We start from the raw sequence: 18,270 nt of genomic DNA on the forward strand, positions 1-18,270 counted from the left end.
GGACAGAATGGAAACTTGAGTGAAAGCCCTCAGGGTAATCTGACGGAACATAAAATTGATGTAAGTAAAGCCACTCAGACGGTCTGACAGACCTAGGTCTCGAGCTTTTTCCGCGACACACGTTATAAAATAGCAGAATCTCGAGTGGAATTTTGAACCCAGCACCTCCTGGTTGAGAGTCAGTGCTCTTGACCACAGAGATGACCTCAAGCAACCTCTGTGGCCGAGTGGGTATCACACTAGGCTTGCACACCGGGGGTCCCTGGTTCAATTCCCGGCGGGGTCGATGTTTTTTCGTCTCTGTGCTTGGAGTGCACACAGCCTCGTGAGGACAAATGGGTATCTACTTTAATCGAGTAGCGGCCAGTAGCTGCATTACCAGTATAAAAAGATTATTGAAACATGGGAAATTGATTGCAAAGGAGGCACTTAGTAATGCTGTGATACGCACAAAAGTTGTGAAAAAGATTTCTGCTTTACCACAAAGGTTAATGATTCTTGCCAGTAGCTGCATTACCAGTATAAAAAGATTATTGAAATATAGGAAATTGATTGTAAAGGAGGCACTTAGTAATGCTGTGATACGCACAAAAGTTGTGAAAAAGATTTCTGCTTTACCACAAAGGTTAATGATTCTTTGATTTGATTTGATTTGGGTTTTTCCTCCGTTTTCAGAATGTGAAGCCCCCGGCCTTGGTTCGTACCCGGGACACTCCAGAGCGTCTGGAAATGCCTGTCCTGCCATGTCGCTTCTGTCATGTCCCGTACAATGAGGCCAGCGTTCCCTTCAAAGTGAACCTGCTCACACGGTTCTTTGATTTGATTTGTTTTTTTCCTCGGTTTCCAGAGTGTGAAGCCCCCGGCCTTGGTTCGTACCCGGGACACTCCTGAGCGTCTGGAAATGCCTGTCCTGCCATGTCGCTTCTGTCATGTCCCGTACAATGAGGCCAGCGTTCCCTTCAAAGTGAACCTGCTCAAGTGTGCCGTATGCAAGTACGTACCTATAATGTTAATATCGCTTTGCTAGAAAACAATCTTCTTTTTTTCTTCGCCTTTTCCCGTGTACAGACGGGGTCGGCGTTTTTCGTCAGCCTCTCAATCAGCCCTAACTGGGGTCATTACTTTGGTTCTTCGCCTTTTCCCGTGTACAGACGGGGTCGGCGTTTTTCGTCAGCCTCTCAATCAGTCCTAACTGGGGTCATTACTTTGGGCTGACATTCTTTTTTTCTTCGCCTTTTCCCGTGTACAGACGGGGTCGGCATTTTTCGTCAGCCTCTCAATCAGTCCTAACTGGGGTCATTACTTTGGGCTGACATTTGGTTTTGGCTACAAGTTTTACGAGTGGAAGCCCTTCGCACTCAACCTTTGCTATTTCTTTAGGAAAATTCAGGCTGGTATACTCCCTGTTTAAATGGTTTCGGCTACAAGTTTTACGAGTGGAAGCCCTTCGCACTCAACCTTTGCTATTTCTTTAGGAAAATTCAGGCTGGTATACTCCCTGTTTAAAGTCCCCAGCCAGATTAAGCTGGTCTACTCCCTGTTTAACGTCTCCCAGCCACACATCTTGTTAGAAAACAATACTATTGCTTCTTTTTACCGCTTCAATCTACTGTAATTAGTTCAATCTACTTGGCGTTTCTCGTTAAACTACAGTAATAAATTAATATTTGACTTTGTTCCAGGAAAGGCAAGGTTCCGGACCTGATCTTCGCCACGATAGATCCTCCAGACAATCTGCCCATCACGGGAAGTACGTGTTTTATCCAGGCCTTCGTATCCCGGAGTAAACGGGACTGCAAGGGTGAACTTAACGCTAAGGAGATATCAGATGGACTGCCATTCCTAGAATATGAACTGCACAGACAACTCATGAACAAGCTGCATGTCAAAGGCATGAATGCAAACTACAGTAATAAATTAATTTCCGACTTTATTGTTCCAGGAAAGGCAAAGTTCCGGACCTGATCTTCGCCACGATAGATCCTCCAGACAATCTGCCCATCACAGGAAGTACGTGTTTTATCCAGGCCTTCGTATCCCGGAGTAAACGGGACTGCAAGGGAGAACTTAACGCTAAGGAGATATCAGATGGACTGCCATTCCTAGAATATGAACTGCACAGACAACTCATGAACAAGCTACATGTCAAAGGCATGAATGCTTTGTTTGGCCTCAAAGTGAGTGAATAAATATGTTAAAAACGAGTTTAAAGAGAATCAGGGTTAAGTTTATCTCCCCTTTAGAGCCAGGACTCAACACAGGTCCAGACAATGCACACCCAGCCCCCCCCCCTCTCCCAAGAGGAGGTGTGTGAGAGAGACGGGGATATTTAATCAGATTGAGTGCCCATTGAATGGACCCTATGGTTGGGTTCTTTGCGTTATTATGTCACAACTTTGGTGCTCACTGCAGCATTGTAGGATTTTCCCAATATCTCAATAATCCTAACAACCTATGTTTACCTACCATGCTGGCACCGGTAGCTATGCGCATTTATATGTCATAGCTACTCATTTTCCTCACGAGGCTGAGTGGGCCCTGCGGGTTAAGTTTGAACGATTTTGGCCGAAATCTACAGCCCGAATAAATGCGAACTTTTTTTGAGCTCTTTTAAAATGTCAATCCCAAATAGCGGCCGAACTGAACATTTCTACAAAAATCATTGAACCTCTTTGCAAGATTAAAAAAAAAAGTTTGTACCTCGGTACCACATTTTTTTACATCCTTGCCAAACAGATTAGTTGGAAAATTTCCGACGCGATTCAAACCTACTCGTATCACGTCCAAATTTAAGGGCTAAGTCCTGCAAGATTTAAAAAAAAAAGTTTGTACCTCGGTACCACATTCTTTTACATCCTTGCCAAACAGATTAGTTGGAAAATTTCCGACGCGATTCAAACCTACTCGTATCACGTCCAAATTTAAGGGCTAAGTCCTCTTGACCACTCGGTCACAGAGGTGGGTTCGGGACTCAGAAAAAAATTCACAAATGTAATAGAAAGTCGTGTGATGTTCACACCAGATTTTTTTTTTTCTCTTCTCCTCAGGTACAAAAGTGTATCGGAGAGCGAACGCTGGCAGCCTATGCTACGGCCACCGCTGTGTTTCTGACCCCACTACCTCCTCCCGCTCTGCCCAAAGTAACAGCCGGAGATGCGTGGAAAGATTCCAACACCATTGCAGAGATGCAGAAACTTCTACAAGACTGTGTCAATGAGAACAAGGAGTTCTTTCGATTGAGACGATTTTCCGTGAGTAATTTTATTCAAGGCCTTCAGCCTGTACAATTAATGGAAAAAAATCTGAACTAAGAAAAGAGGCTGAGAGAAAGAGAAGTTAAACAAAAATGTATTTATTTATTCTAAACGACCTACTACAAGAAAAGAAAAAGAAATTGTATTTATCTGATAACCATTTTATTTATTTATTTATAATTTCATTTAATGTTTTTCATGCTTGCCTACAGTACAATAGTCCTAAACTAAAATGGATGCGGCATATAAGGGATCAAGAAGACCACCTTAACATAATAATAATAATAATTATATACCTAGTTACTAGTTAGCTTTTAGGCACTTTAATCAAACGAAAGCGAGCTCTAACTTCCTAATGGCCGGGACTAAGATTAAATCTGCTACCCGAGTTAGCTTGTTAGCTTAGTAAACACTAGGTCGCGTGTTCTATTCCCGCCCGGGGCTGATTTTAGCCGAAACAGATGAGGTTCGTCAATGAGTAATTTTATTTTTAGGGGCACGGTCGGTCCAGTGGTAACGCGCTTGCTTGCCACGCAGGTCTCAGGTTCGAATCCCACCATCGACAAAAATTTGTACTCGTTTTTCGATTGCAAATATTTCAACGGGTTACTTTCTGGTGTTCTCAGCACCTAAATGGGAAGTATTGTGTCTCTTCTCGCCCATCTGATGAGAGGCATATTGCGGGATGGGCGTGCTACGACACAGACCACACGCGTCTAATGTAGCAGTTGTTTCATTGCTACGAAATAAAAACGGCGGTGGAACACTCATCTTTTAAAATAAAAATAAATTAATAAATAAATAATTAGGGGCACGGTCGGTCCAGTGGTAACGCGCTTGCTTGCCATGCAGAAGGTCTCAGGTTCGAATCCCACCATCGACAAAAATTTATACTCGTTATTCGATTGCAAATATTTCAACGGGTTACTTTCTGGTGTCTCGTGTTGACCCAGCACCTAAATGGGAAGTATTGTGTCTCTTCTCGCCCATCTGATGAGAGGCATATTGCGGGATGACACAGACCACACGCGTCTAATGTAGCAGTTGTTTCATTGCTACGAAATAAAAACGGCGGTGGAACACTTAACTTTTAAAATATAAATAAATAAATGAAATGATTCTCATGCTTGCCTAGAGTACAATAGTCCTAAACTAAAATGGATGCGGCATACAAGGGATCAAGAAGAGACCGCCTTAACATAATAATAATGCCAGCCTAGTTACTAGAACTTACTAGTTAGCTTTTAGGCACTTTGATCGAACGAAAGCGAGCTCTAACTTCCTAATGGCCGGGGCTACAATGAAAGTTTGAACTCGGTTTAAGATTAAATCTGCTAATGTGTGTAATGTAAAAGAAGTAATTTTGTGTATAACATCTTTTTTTAGTTCTTCTTCTGTTAAACCAACAAATGGTGCTAAAATTGTAGCTACAATAGTGTTGCCCTTAATTTCATTAATAATGTATATTAAAAACAAAAAAAAAAGATGAGTGTTCCACCGCCGTTTTTATTTCGTAGCAATGGAACAACTGCTACATTAGACGCTTGTGGCCTGTGTCGTAGCATGCCCATCCCGTAGTATGCCTCTCATCAGATGAGCGAGAAGAGACACAATACTTCCCATTTAGGTGCTGGGTCAACACGAGGAAAATAACCCGTTGAAATATTTTTTTATAAATCCGAAAAGATTGAAATAAATTTCGTATTATTTAGGTCAAACTCCCATGTGAGAGTTTCATAGCTAAGTTGGTACCTATTTCTCGTGTTCAATTTGGGACACCATCGTTGTAAATATACCTGTTTTTTTTTTTTTTTTTTTTTTTTTTTTTTTTTTTTGTTTAAGATTAAATCTGCTACCCGAGTTAGCTTGTTAGCTTGGTAAACACTAGGTCGCGTGTTCGATTCCTGCCCGGAGCTGATTTTAGCCGAAACAGATGAGGTTCGTTCGCGGAACGACTGGCTTTCGCCTATCCTGTTTTCCTTTTCTCTACCAAATAAAACATACCTATACCTATCTTCGCTTTCTGGACGGTGGGACCTTGGCAGTTACAGTTCCCTCTATCAAAACTTTAAAAAAACATCATTTTGTTGTTTTCATGTGAAAGGCATCCTCTTCAGCTGCTGAGATTTGAGGCCTTGTCTTTTTCTATTTCATGTCCTCCTCCCATTCAGATACCAACTACGCACAACCTTGCTTAACTTCAGTGATGATATTTGGTACTAGAAAACGAAGATTGTGAAGAAATCTTTCCAATTCTCAACACTTGTCAGAACGACTGGCTTTCGACTATCCTGTTTTCCTTTTCTCTTCGCCTTCTGGACGATGTGACCTTGGCAGTTACAGTTCCCTCTATCAAACCTTTAAAAAAACATCATTTTGTTGTTTTCATGTGAGGGGCAGCCTCTTCAGCTGCTGAGATTTGAGGTTTTATTATGCCTTGTTTTTTTCTATTTCATGTCCTCCTCCCATTCAGATACAAACCACGCACAACCTTGCTTAACTTCAGTGATGATATTTGGTACTAGAAAACGAAGATTGTGAAGAAATCTTTCCAATTCTCAACACTTGTCGGAACGACTGGCTTTCGCCTATCCTGTTTTCCTTTTATCTTCGCCTTCTGGACGGTGGGACCTTGGCAGTTACTGTTCCCTCTATCAAAACTTTAAAAAAACATCATTTTATTGTTTTCATGTGAGGGGCAGCCTCTTCAGCTGCTGAGATTTGAGGTTTTATTATGCCTTGTTTTTTTTCTATTTCATGTCCTCCTCCCATTCAGATACAAACCACGCACAACCTTGCTTAACTTCAGTGATGATATTGGGTACTAGAAAACGAAGATTGTGAAGAAATCTTTCCAATTCTCAACACTTGTCTTGTGATTTCTGAACTAACTTATGAAATTTATATGATGAAATTACTCACAGCTCACAGGCTGTTTTCAGAGTTTAATTTTTTTAACTGGGCAGACTGGACTCTATTTGTTTTATATGTTTGTCTTTATGTAAACTGTCAAACTATCGTTAATTTTGGCAGTATTGGGGTGCCTGTGTTATTGTATTTACGAATCAGCCTGAAGAAAAGGATGAAGGAACCCAGAAGAAGCAAGATACTTTACTCTGGAAATGAGAACAAAGGTCTATAAATTCGGACTTTTTTTTCTTTTTGATCTTATGATGACTTTAGGTAATGGAGTGAATGGATTCTTCATTTTGACAAAGGCCCAAATGTTCAGATTTTTCTATTTCATTTCCTCCTCCCATTCAGATACCAACCACGCACAACCTTGCTTAACTTCAGTGATGATATTTGGTACTAGAAAACGAAGATTGTGAATAAATCTTTCCAATTCTCAACACTTGTCTTGTGATTTCTGAACTAACTTATGAAATTTATATGAACTTTGTTGTGCTGGTTGTTTCAGGAAGGTGATAGACTTATGATCTCAGATAGTGATGACTCAGAGGAGGAAATTCTGCCTGACATTGATCTGAATGCTGGGGGCAAAGACACCTGCATCCTAGAGGTAAGGAGACAAGTGATATTCCTTCTGGTTGTTGAATTTCAAAGAGTACTCTCAAAGTTTAGGGGACATTCCCTGGTAAAATATCTTGAATGCTGACAAAAAAAGAAAAGATTATATGGCTAGGTAGATAATCTCCTTGAGAAGAACCTCACCTCTTAAAAGAAAGTTTCACATTTCACAACCATTTTTGGACAAGTGATATTCCTTCTGGTTGTTGAATTTTAGAAAGTACTCTCAAAGTTTAGGGGACATTCCCTGGTAAAATATCTTGAATGCTGACAATGAAAGAAAAGATTATATAGCTAGGTAGATAATCTCCTTGAGAAGAACCTCACCTCTTAAAAGAAAGTTTCACATTTCACAACCATTTTTTACTTTGTCTCTGTAGCAATGAAAAAAAAAAGAGAAAAGAGAGAAAAAAAAAAATAAACATAGAGATTAAATTCGCTGTCTGTGTCGTTGTGAAATAATTTTTTTCTTAGAATTAATTTTTATTTTTTATATTTTTAATTTCATATCAATTTTTATTGTTTTATTTTTCAGATGGATGATGCAGAAGACGTGAGTGTCGTATCACAACTCATAGACCCACATCCACCGCGAGGGTTTCATGTGAGTAGTATAGAGACATTACCTGGCTTGGATCATCTGGAAGTAGTCAAGAATCTGCAGATGTTCACTCAGGTATGTAGAGCTAATAAAAGTAGCACTTCAAAGAGGGGGGGACTTTAAACAGGGAGGATACCAGCCTGAAATTTCCCAAATGAAATATCGAAGGTTGGGTGCGAAGAACATCCACTCGTAAAAAAATTTGTATACAAAAGTTTCAAAACCAAATGTCAGCCCAAAGCAAAGGACTTTAAACAGGGAGGATACCAGCCTGAAATTTCCCTAAAGAAATATCGAAGGTTGGGTGCGAAGAACATCCACTCGTAAAAAAATTTGTATACAAAAGTTTCAAAACCAAATGTCAGCCCAAAGCAATCACCCTAGTTAGGGCTGATTGAGAGGCTGACGAAAAACGCCGACCCCGTCTGAACACGGAGTAAACAGGATAGGAGAAAGCCAGCCGTCCCGAGAAGGAACCCGCGACTTAGCGCTTACAAGGCAGACGTGCTACCCCCCAAGCTAACAAGGCACTCCCAGATTGTTCTTGGCCCTTCTTGATGAAATTTGGTACACATTTTCAACACACATGAAATTTACTCACTAAATTTCGAGCTCGCTTGGGCTTAAAAAAAAAGAGTGTTTCACCGCCGTTTTTTTTTTATTTCGTAGCGATGGGATTTACCCCAAATACCCAAACTACATTGAATATCATCACCTAATTGAAAACCTTGACATGGAATCATTGGAAGCCAGATTTCTGAACAACCAGCTGAAATTCATTAGGAACATATTAAACAACTTCCTCCGTGTTTATAAATCCTGTAAATGTGTTTTTTCGTGTCACTATGAATCCTTACTATGTTTCTTTACTGGTTTTTTCTTTACTTTCAATATTTCTCTAATTTCTATGTGTTTTTCAAGCCCGCCTTCAATAAGAAACTTCATTTGGTCTGTGTCGTAGCATACCCATCCCGTAGTATGCCTCTCATCAGAAGGGCGAGAAGAGACACAATACTTCCCATTTATTTTTCGAGTTCGTTTTACAGTTCAAGGCACTAATTTGTGGCTTCATTGATGTGTTAGTGTGTTACCCTTCCTTCCCTTAACCTCTCATACGTAAAACACTGTAGGTACTTGCCTATGTTATGATAAAAAATGTAAATAAATAAAGCATACGATAAATTATAAAATCTTCCTTCTAAATTCCAGTGATGATGTGTGTGTGCTGAGTGCCTCGGGTACTGCGGCAGTTGTCAATGTATGTCTGGGCAGTTCTATGAATTCTGCTACCACGGAGATAACCGAGAAATTTACCAAATTCGGACAGAATGGAAACTTGAGTGAAAGCCCTCAGGGTAATCTGACGGAGCATAAAATTGATGTAAGTAAAACCACTCAGACGATCTGACAGACCTAGGTCTCGAGCTTTTTCCGCGACACACGTTATAAAATAGCAGAATCTCGAGTGGAATTTTGAACCCAGCACCTCCTCTCGGACAGAATGGAAACTTGAGTGAAAGCCCTCAGGGTAATCTGACGGAACATAAAATTGATGTAAGTAAAGCCACTCAGACGGTCTGACAGACCTAGGTCTCGAGCTTTTTCCGCGACACACGTTATAAAATAGCAGAATCTCGAGTGGAATTTTGAACCCAGCACCTCCTGGTTGAGAGTCAGTGCTCTTGACCACAGAGATGACCTCAAGCAACCTCTGTGGCAGAGCGGGTATCACACTAGGCTTGCACACCGGGGGTCCCTGGTTCAATTCCCGGCGGGGTCGATGTTTTTTCGTCTCTGTGCTTGGAGTGCACACAGCCTCGTGAGGACAAATGGGTATCTACTTTAACGAATTTTTTCCATGCCTAGTAGCCTTTCACAGATTTGTCGTATTGAGAGCATACATAAACGTAAGGAGTTCCAAATCACCGACGCTATTACACAAGATGTTTTTTCCGTCCATTACAGATGACGGTGTCACAGATTTGATATTTCGTCTGGACGAAGACCAAAATGAAACTGCACCCTCTCCTGACCAGTAGCTGCATTACCAGTGTAAAAAGATTATTGAAATATAGGAAATTGATTGCAAAGGAGCCACTTAGTAATGCTGTGATACCCACAAAAGTTGTGAAAATGCTCTCTGCTTTACCCCAAAGATTCATGATTTTTTGGTCTGATTTGGTTTTTTCCTCGGTTTCCAGAATGTGAAGCCCCCGGCCTTGGTTCGTACCCGGGATACTCCAGAGCGTCTGGAAATGCCTGTCCTGCCATGTCGCTTCTGTCATGTCCCGTACAATGAGGCCAGCGTTCCCTTCAACTCTCCTGACCTATCTGCCAAATCCCCTGATGACAAAACCAGGCCTCTAGGACACAATAGAACCCCTAGTGAGTCCCAAGATAGGAACCAAGAGAGGGCCTTGTCTAGTGAGGCCCCTAGTGGGGATTCAGCCGAGAAGAGTAAAGCGTCTGGCCTGTTTACTAGTCATGTGAGTATAATATGGGCATGGACAAAACCTAACGAAAAAGTTATTGAAGATCAGTTATAGGTTATCGCTCGGATCTTTGAGCTTAGTTAGGAAACAGCTTAAATCCATACACAAAAAGCCAAACACCCCTAAAGGATGGGTTAAGCTTATACGAAGCTACGAATCATATGGCCATAAGCCCTTTTTCCCTCAACAGGATCCTAATTTGGGTGTAAAGTTTTAGGTTATCGCTCGGATCTTTGAGCTTAGTTAGGAAACAGCTTAAATCCATACACAGAAAGCCCACTCCGAGGCTTAGGTGTAGGGGCAAATAGCCCTAAAGGATGGGTTAAGCTTATACGAAGCTACGAATCATATGGCCATAAGCCCTTTTTCCCTCAACAGGATCCTAATTTGAGTGTAAAGGGTTAGGACCTTTGGTCTTTTGTACTTTTGAAGCGTAGGCGCGCGACTTTTTCCTATCCTGTTCTCCTTCTCTCTTCGATTTCAGGACGATAAGACCTCCGTTGTTACAGTTCCCTCCATCAAGGCTCTTATCCAGGCATTGCCTTAGGTTAGACGGTTAGAGATTGCCTTGGGCAATAGCTTCGTCCTTTGTTTGTAATTTCTTATGATTGTGTACATTGAATTGAATAACTAATATAGACTCTAAACAAATAAATAAATTCCATCATTTTGGTTCCAGACTCCACCAAAGGAGCACTATGGTGTAGACATCACCCCCCTGTCCTACATAGCTGGAGGAAAAATCGAGCGATACCTGGGCAATCTACAGTTCCCTCCATCAAGTCTCTTATCCAGGCATTGCCTTAGGTTAGACGGTTAGAGATTGCCTTGGGCAATAGCTTTGTCCTTTGTTTGTAATTTCTTATGATTGTGTACATGGAATTGAACAACTAATATAGACTCTAAACAAATAAATAAATTCCATCATTTTGGTTCTAGACTCCACCAAAGGAGCACTATGGTGTAGACATCACCCCCCTGTCCTACATAGCTGGAGGAAAAATCGAGCGATACCTGGGCAATCTCAACTTCTTCTTCATTCGAGAAAGCAACTGTATTCGAGAGGTAAGTTGACGAATTTGATACAGGGGGTACCAAAGTAATTATTGACTGATTTGTGTTTATTAACGTCACGGTTCAAAGCCACAGACGAAGTAAGGCTAGGAGATGATAACCAGGGCTACATACCTGAAAATAACTTTATAATCAGCTATATTTTGACGTCATAACAACTAAAATTAGATGGTTATGCAATGTTTTTAAAGGTTTTTCTGCTGATTGATTGACTGATTTGTGTTTATTAACGTCACGGTTCAAAGCCACAGACAAAGTAAGGCTAGGAGATGGTAACCAGGGCTATATACTTGAAAATAACTTTATAATCAGCTATATTTTGACGTCATAACAACTAAAATTAGATGGTTATGCAATGTTTTTAAAGGTTTTTCTGCTGTAATATTACACCATAACTTTTTCGAAGTGCAGAGTGTATGAATTTCTTTGATCTCATTAGCAATACTTTTGTACATATTATATCTGCTTCATAAAAGCCTATGCTTTCTTTTTGAGCTTGGCTTACTTTAACTCTATAAAAAACTAATGCACCACCTACTTTCACCACTAACCGAAGCTAAAAGTTCTAATAACCTCTTCAGCGCCGATTTTTCAAGATCGATTTCTAGGAGATGGTAACCAGGGCTATATACTTGAAAATAACTTTATAATCAGCTATATTTTGACGTCATAACAACTAAAATTAGATGGTCTTGACTGATGGGTGTTTATTAACGTCACTGTGAAATAACCAAGTTTTTTAGTGACAGGTTCAAAGCCACAGACAAAGTAAGGTTAGGAGATGGTAACCAGGGCTACATACCTGAAAATAACTTAATAATCAGCTATATTTTGACGTCATAACAACTAAAATTAGATGGTTATGCAATGTTTTTAAAGTACTTAATTTTCAATTGTTTTATTATTACTGTCTATAAATTCTCAATTTACTTGATTAACAGTTTATCAGGGACTAGAATAAACTTCAATTACCTTGGTTATAAGGCCGGACAGAGAGTCGATTCATCCTAAAACTCAAGTCGGACTTGTACTTTGCAGTTCTCATTGTTCCCTGATAGAATAAAATGTTCCTATTTTTTCCCCATGTTGGTCTTTCAAGACTGTTTAATGTACTTACTCGTGATGAAATTAAAATGAGCAACAAAAGAGGGCGGAAAAACTTTGAAAATGTAAAAAAAGGTTGTTAATGTTATTATCTCATGACAATTTTGTAATCCGAATCTCTCTTTCTTGATATCTTTTTAAACAATTCTCGTTTTATAAAAACCTAAATTCTATTTATATATTTTTGTGTGAAACATGTGTACTTAATTATTTACCTCTAGTGGAATAAGAATATATGTCAGACAGGGTCGGCGTTTTTCGTCAGCCTCTCAATCAGCCCTGGGGTGATTGCTTTGGGCTGACATTTGGTTTTGGCTACAAAAATTTTGTGTTTTTTGCCAGCATTGTGTTTTTTTTTTTATTCTGCGCAGATGTTGCCTATTGGGCTCTGTCGACGCCCAGAACATGTTGAGGATTCCCAGCAGGTGAACTTCAGCCTTTGACCTCACCCCTTAAGTTGTGGTTCCATTGCTGACATTTGGTTTTGGCTACAAAATTTTTGTGTTTTTTTGCCAGCATTGTGTTTTTTTTTATTCTGCGCAGATGTTGCCTATCGGGCTCTGTCGACGCCCAGAACATGTTGAGGATTCCCAGCAGGTGAACTTCAGCCTTTGACCTCGCCCCTTAGGTTGTGGTTCCATTGGATACGATTTCTAGTGTTGGTTCTCGCTTACGGCGCGGTTATATTAGGTTAGATTTTTGGAGACCCAAGTTCTAATAAGTTAGTGAAATGATAGATACTATCTTATTACCATGTTACTTGACGTGGTATCTCGTTTCCAAAAGATATACTGAGTACTGAGTACATGAGTTTTTCCAAAAGATATAAATACTGAGTACTTACATGAGTTTTTTTCTGGTTTTCTTGTGTTGACCCAGCACCTAAATGGAAAGTATTGTGTCTCTCCTATCTGATAGTGAAATGATAGATACTATCTTATTACCATGTTACTTGACGTGGTATCTCGTTTCCAAAAGTTATACTGAGTACTGAGTACATGAGTTTTTCCAAAAGATGTAAATACTGAGTACTTACATGAGTTTTTTTCTGGTTTTCTTGTGTTGACCCAGCACCTAAATGGGAAGTATTGTGTCTCTCCTATCTGATGAGGGACATACTACGGAATGGGCATGCTACGACACAGACCACACGAGTTTGTGATATTGCAGGCGGATGATATGTAGTAAAGCCATAACTCGTATCCAATTGAACCATAGCCTTGTTTTTTGTTCCGTGTGGTAGTTCGGTATATTACTGAATACATCATTGGCGTCCCAAACCCAAAGGTTGTATCTCTTAAAATTTCGTTGTTTTTTTACTTTTCTTATTTATTTTTTCTTTTTCTTAAGAAAAATAGGCTTCCGTTAAACCTATTGTTCTCACGGAAGCCTATTTTTCTCGTGAAAAAGAAAAGAGATTTACTGGAATTTCGGAGAGCCTTGTTTTTTTTTCCGTGTGGTAGTTAGGTATATTACTGAATGCATCATTGGTGTCCCAAACCCAAAGGTTGTATCTCTTAAAATTTCGTTGTTTTTTTACTTTTCTTATTATTTTTTTTTTCTCAAGAAAAATAGGCTTCCGTTAAACCTATTGTTCTCACGGAAGCCTATTTTTCTCGTGAAAAAGAAAAGAGATTTACTGGAATTTCGGATTTCCAGAATTTTGGAATTTGTGCGACTTACGACCTTTGGGCTCAAAGACGTCAGAATACTGCAGCTTATCTATTTGTACATAAACAATAAGTAGCACCATGGTAGTTATTTTATGTATGAGTACATATTCATATGTTCAGTATATCATTGTAACTATGACATATGTAATTTATTTTGGTCATATTATTGTGGTCATATTATGTTGGTAATTTACAGTAACTTTACATAATATTTACGAGTGAGTATGTATTTATATTGTGTAATTTATTTTGGTCATATTATTGTGGTCATATTATGTTGGTAATTTACAGTAACTTTACATAATATTTACGAGTGAGTATGTATTGCAAACCACACGAGTTTGTGATATTGCAGGCGATGATGTGTAGTAAAGCCATAACTCGTATCCAATTGAACCATAGCCTTGTTTTTTTTTCCGTGTGGTAGTTCGGTATATTACTGAATGCATCATTGGTGTCCCAAACCCAAAGGTTGTATCTCTTAAAATTTCGTTGTTTTTTTACTTTTCTTGTTTATTTTTTCTTTTTCTTAAGAAAAATAGGCTTCCGTTAAACCTATTGTTCTCACGGAAGCCTATTTTTCTTGTGAAAAAGAAAAGAGATTTACTGGAATTTCGGATTTCCAGAATTTTGGAATCCGTGTTACGACCTTTGGGCTCAAAGACGTCAGAATACTGCAGCTTATCTATTTGTACATAAACAAGTAGCACCATGGTAGTTATTTTATGTATGAGTACATATTTATATGTTCAGTATACAGTATATCATTGTAACTTTATCATATGTACCTAATTCATTTTGGTCATATTATTGTGGTCATATTATGTTGGTAATTTACAGTAACTTTACATAATATTTACGAGTGAGTATGTATTACATAGTTGATTCACTATATACTTTGTGTATTATGTATATTATGTATCATGTAAACATAATATATGTACTGATGTAGACATCTACTCAGTAGTTGTTGTGCAGTATTTGGCTTTGACTTGTAGATTTGGTTGTTGCTCAGTAATTACAGTAATCTGTATTTAACGATTCCAAATTGTTATTACCGAATAGGTAGGTAAACATATTTGCGTTTTGTATGCACCTATAATGCATATAAAATAATTTATTTGAAAGAAATATTTTGTTAGATAGCATGTCCATGTCATACAAGGTAGTAAAATATGAAAATAAAGTTCAATATTTGCAATTTACACATTTTTGTTCGACGTAATGGCACCACAGAGTTGATATTGTATACAAAAGTTTCAAAACCAAATGTCAGCCCAAAGCAATCACCCTGGTTAGGGCTGATTGAGAGGCTGACAAAAAACGCCGACCCCGTCTGAACACGGGAAAAGGCGAAGAAGAAGAAGAAGAAGAAAGAAGTTGCCGTTGGGGTTTGGTATAGGCATTCCTCGTTGAACTATACTAATAAATTAAATTCCGAAAAAATCAATTTCTTCAATTAAAGTATTTTTATTTTTTATTTTTTTTTTAATCAACCAATCTGATTGCTCGAGGGCCAGCTTTGACTTGTAGATTTGGTTGTTGTTCAGTAAGTACAAGTAATCTGTATTTAACGATTCCAAATTGTTTTTACCGAATAGGTAGGTATACATATTTGCGTTTTGTATGCACCTAATGCACATAAAGTAATTTATTTGAAAGAAAATTGTTAGATAGCATGTCCAGTCATACAAGGTAGTAAAATATGAAATATAGTTCAATATTTGCAATTTACACATTTTTGTTCGACGTAATGGCACCACAGAGTTGATAAAATTTTGTAATTTGTAGCTTTTTAATGGACTCACAAATTACCCACAGTTTTTCACACTTTAAGGTTGTGGTTATGTACTGGTTTAGGCCTAGGCTTTCATTGATTATTTTTTTCCTTTAATTTTTTTTTTTTCATAGCCCTAGCAAGCCTGACCGGTAAATAACTACAACGTTAGGTTTGAAAAATAGCACTGAAGTTTGGGAAAAATTTCAATTTTTCTACTTGGCCATATACAGGGTGTCCCGCGAACGACTGTACAACGCTTGAGGGTTGATGTAGGACCTAAAGGGCTACCAGAAAAAGCTATCTGGACAGATCCGATTTTCAACAGGGGCGGAGTTATGAAGGATTTTCTGTTTTTCAACATTTTTCATTTTCACTAATGGGAGAATTTTTAATGATCCACAAAGGAGGAGTTTTTAAAAACTTCCGTTTTGACCATTAAAAACTCCTTTTTGATCATGAAAAATTCTCCCATTAGTGAAATCTCTTATTCAGTCATTGGTGAAATCCGCCATAAATGAAATATCAAATGGAGTGTGCCTGAAGGTATGTGTTCAGGCGTACTCTATTCCACTCTTGTCATCGTTGAGTGGCATGAGTTCTATTGTCCTGGTTTTCTAATTGTAATTAATTAGATTTACTTTATCGTGGACACTCGTTGCTATGTATGTTGAAAGCCCAGAAGAGGGTAGGTAGTAGAACAGCCGCGGGAGACACTAAAAGTTTACAGAAAAAGACGGAAGAACAGTATGTAAGACTCATTGTAATTGTATTTTCAATTCGTCTGCACCGTGTGTTTCAGAGTGGAGGACTGAGTGGGTTTGTGCACAGTTTTGTCACTGAGGTTCTGGCTATACTACGCGCTCACGTGACTGCACTAGGTGGTAACGCCATGGTGTCCTATACAATGACTCACTGTATACTGCTTAACAATCAAGGCAAGAACCAGGTAAAGGAACTTTTTTAAAGAGGTTTGACAGAGGGAAATGTAACTGCTAAGGTCTTATCGTCATGAACGCGAAGAGAAAAGAAAGACATTATAGGGAAAAGTCAGCCGTTCGGAGAACAAACTTTAGTGATAACATGGGTTCGTATCACACGCGTTCTGTCTCTTTCCTGGAATTCAAAGAGAAAAAGTTAAAATGTATTTAATGTACTGTTCTGATAGTGTGATACAGAGTTGCCTTAGGACACAGTAGAAAATCAATCAGTTGACTTTGTTAATTATATATGCCTCAGTTATGGACCACTAGTCAGGTACCTAGATACCTATCTATTAAATTGGGATGGGCTACTAGCCCACTACCTAAATTAAATTGTTATGTTTCCCATAAATTAAGTTAAATATAGGTACTTGGAGAAAAAAAAAGCCTCAGTTGGGATTCGATCCCGGATCCATTCCAAGCATTCAAGCCCTAAAGCAGCGGTTTTCAACCTTTTTTCGCCCGCGACGGCCCGCGTACCCCTTGGGTATCCGGATTTAATCTCACGTACCCCCACCAACATCATAATGAGTACCGGGTACCCTTACCTAGTTTGATGTGTACCATTACTACTGAGTTCTAAAAACACACTCTGTACATTGAACTAATAAGCCGACCCAATTCAAAATTTGCTTCTGTCCGCCATTACAACATTTTTTGCCGCGTACCCCCGGTTGAAAATCGCTGCTCTAAAGTCTCACCTTTCAAAGCTGTCATGCATTCTTCTTTAGAGGGAACTGTAACTGCTAAGGTCTTATCGTCATGAACGCGAAGAGAAAAGAAAGACATTATAGGGAAAAGTCAGCCGTTCGGAGAACAAACTTTATCTGTTCAGGATAAAATCCCGGGTGGGAATCGAACCCGTGACCCAGAGCTTACAAGGCAGACGCGCTACCAACCAACCAAACAAACCAAGCTAACTAGGCTGGCTATTTTGACATGGGTAGTGTCCATCTTTCTTTCTTTCCTTTTTCCCCCATGTGAGATAAAAATGTGTTCTAACATTAATATTGTCCAGGGTCAATGTCTGATCAATGTTGGCGGGGATGTGGTGTTCGTATCCTACCCTGCTCTAAGCGAGGACAAAGAGTAGTCTCACAGTGTGGAGTCCGCAGTTCGAGTGCCGTCTTTATTTGTGAAGCGTGCCATTTTCTTGGGAAATCCCAGTCTGAAAAAACCTAGTCTGAAATAAAAAACCTTGCTAGAATTCGAAACAAAACCCGGGCGGGAATCGAACCCGTGACTCAGAGCTTACAAGACAGACGGGCTACCAACCAAACAAACGAAGCTAACTAGGCTGGCTATTTTGACATGGGTAGTGTCCATCTTTCTTTCTTTCCATTTTCCCCCATGTGAGATAAATGTGTTCTAACATTAATTGTCCAGGGTCAATGTCTGATCAATGTTGGCGGGGATGTGGTGTTCGTATCTTACCCTGCTCTAAGCGAGGACAAAGAGTAGTCTCACAGTGTGGAGTCCGCAGTTCGAGTGCCGTCTTCATTTGTGAAGCGTGCCATTTTCTTGGGAAATCCCAGTCTGAAAAAACCTAGTCTGAAATAAAAAAACCTTGCAAGAATTCGAAACAAAATGTGAAGATGACCTGAGGCTTTCCTGTTGAGTTGAATTGAAAACTGTGTAGTACAAATTTTACCAAATGTTTTAAAATTAACGACGAATGTAGACTTTGTAGATTTTCTTCGCCTTTTTATCATCCTCAACTAAACGAAAGAGATTTTGTTTTCTCGGTACCCCGAACTTTATCCGTTGAGGATAAAATCCCG

General features: G+C 39.2%; 1 protein-coding gene across 1 annotated transcript in view; it reads left to right on the plus strand.

Annotated features, from left to right (window-relative positions):
* LOC113468255 (C2 domain-containing protein 5-like) overlaps nt 1-17,686 on the plus strand; it is a 43,841-nt gene extending 26,155 nt beyond the window's left edge. The window contains exons 3-8 of the mRNA XM_026825022.1: nt 9,352-9,419; nt 9,714-9,872; nt 10,818-10,943; nt 12,428-12,481; nt 16,309-16,455; nt 17,508-17,686. Of these exons, the coding sequence (XP_026680823.1) occupies nt 9,352-9,419; nt 9,714-9,872; nt 10,818-10,943; nt 12,428-12,481; nt 16,309-16,455; nt 17,508-17,582 (629 nt within the window). The 3' untranslated portion in view covers nt 17,583-17,686. The remainder of the gene's footprint in view (nt 1-9,351; nt 9,420-9,713; nt 9,873-10,817; nt 10,944-12,427; nt 12,482-16,308; nt 16,456-17,507) is intronic.
* The last annotated feature ends 584 nt before the right edge of the window (nt 17,687-18,270 follow it).

This window comes from Diaphorina citri, unplaced genomic scaffold (assembly GCF_000475195.1).
Source record: "Diaphorina citri unplaced genomic scaffold, Diaci psyllid genome assembly version 1.1 scaffold682, whole genome shotgun sequence".
NCBI classification, from domain to species: Eukaryota; Metazoa; Arthropoda; class Insecta; order Hemiptera; family Psyllidae; genus Diaphorina; species Diaphorina citri.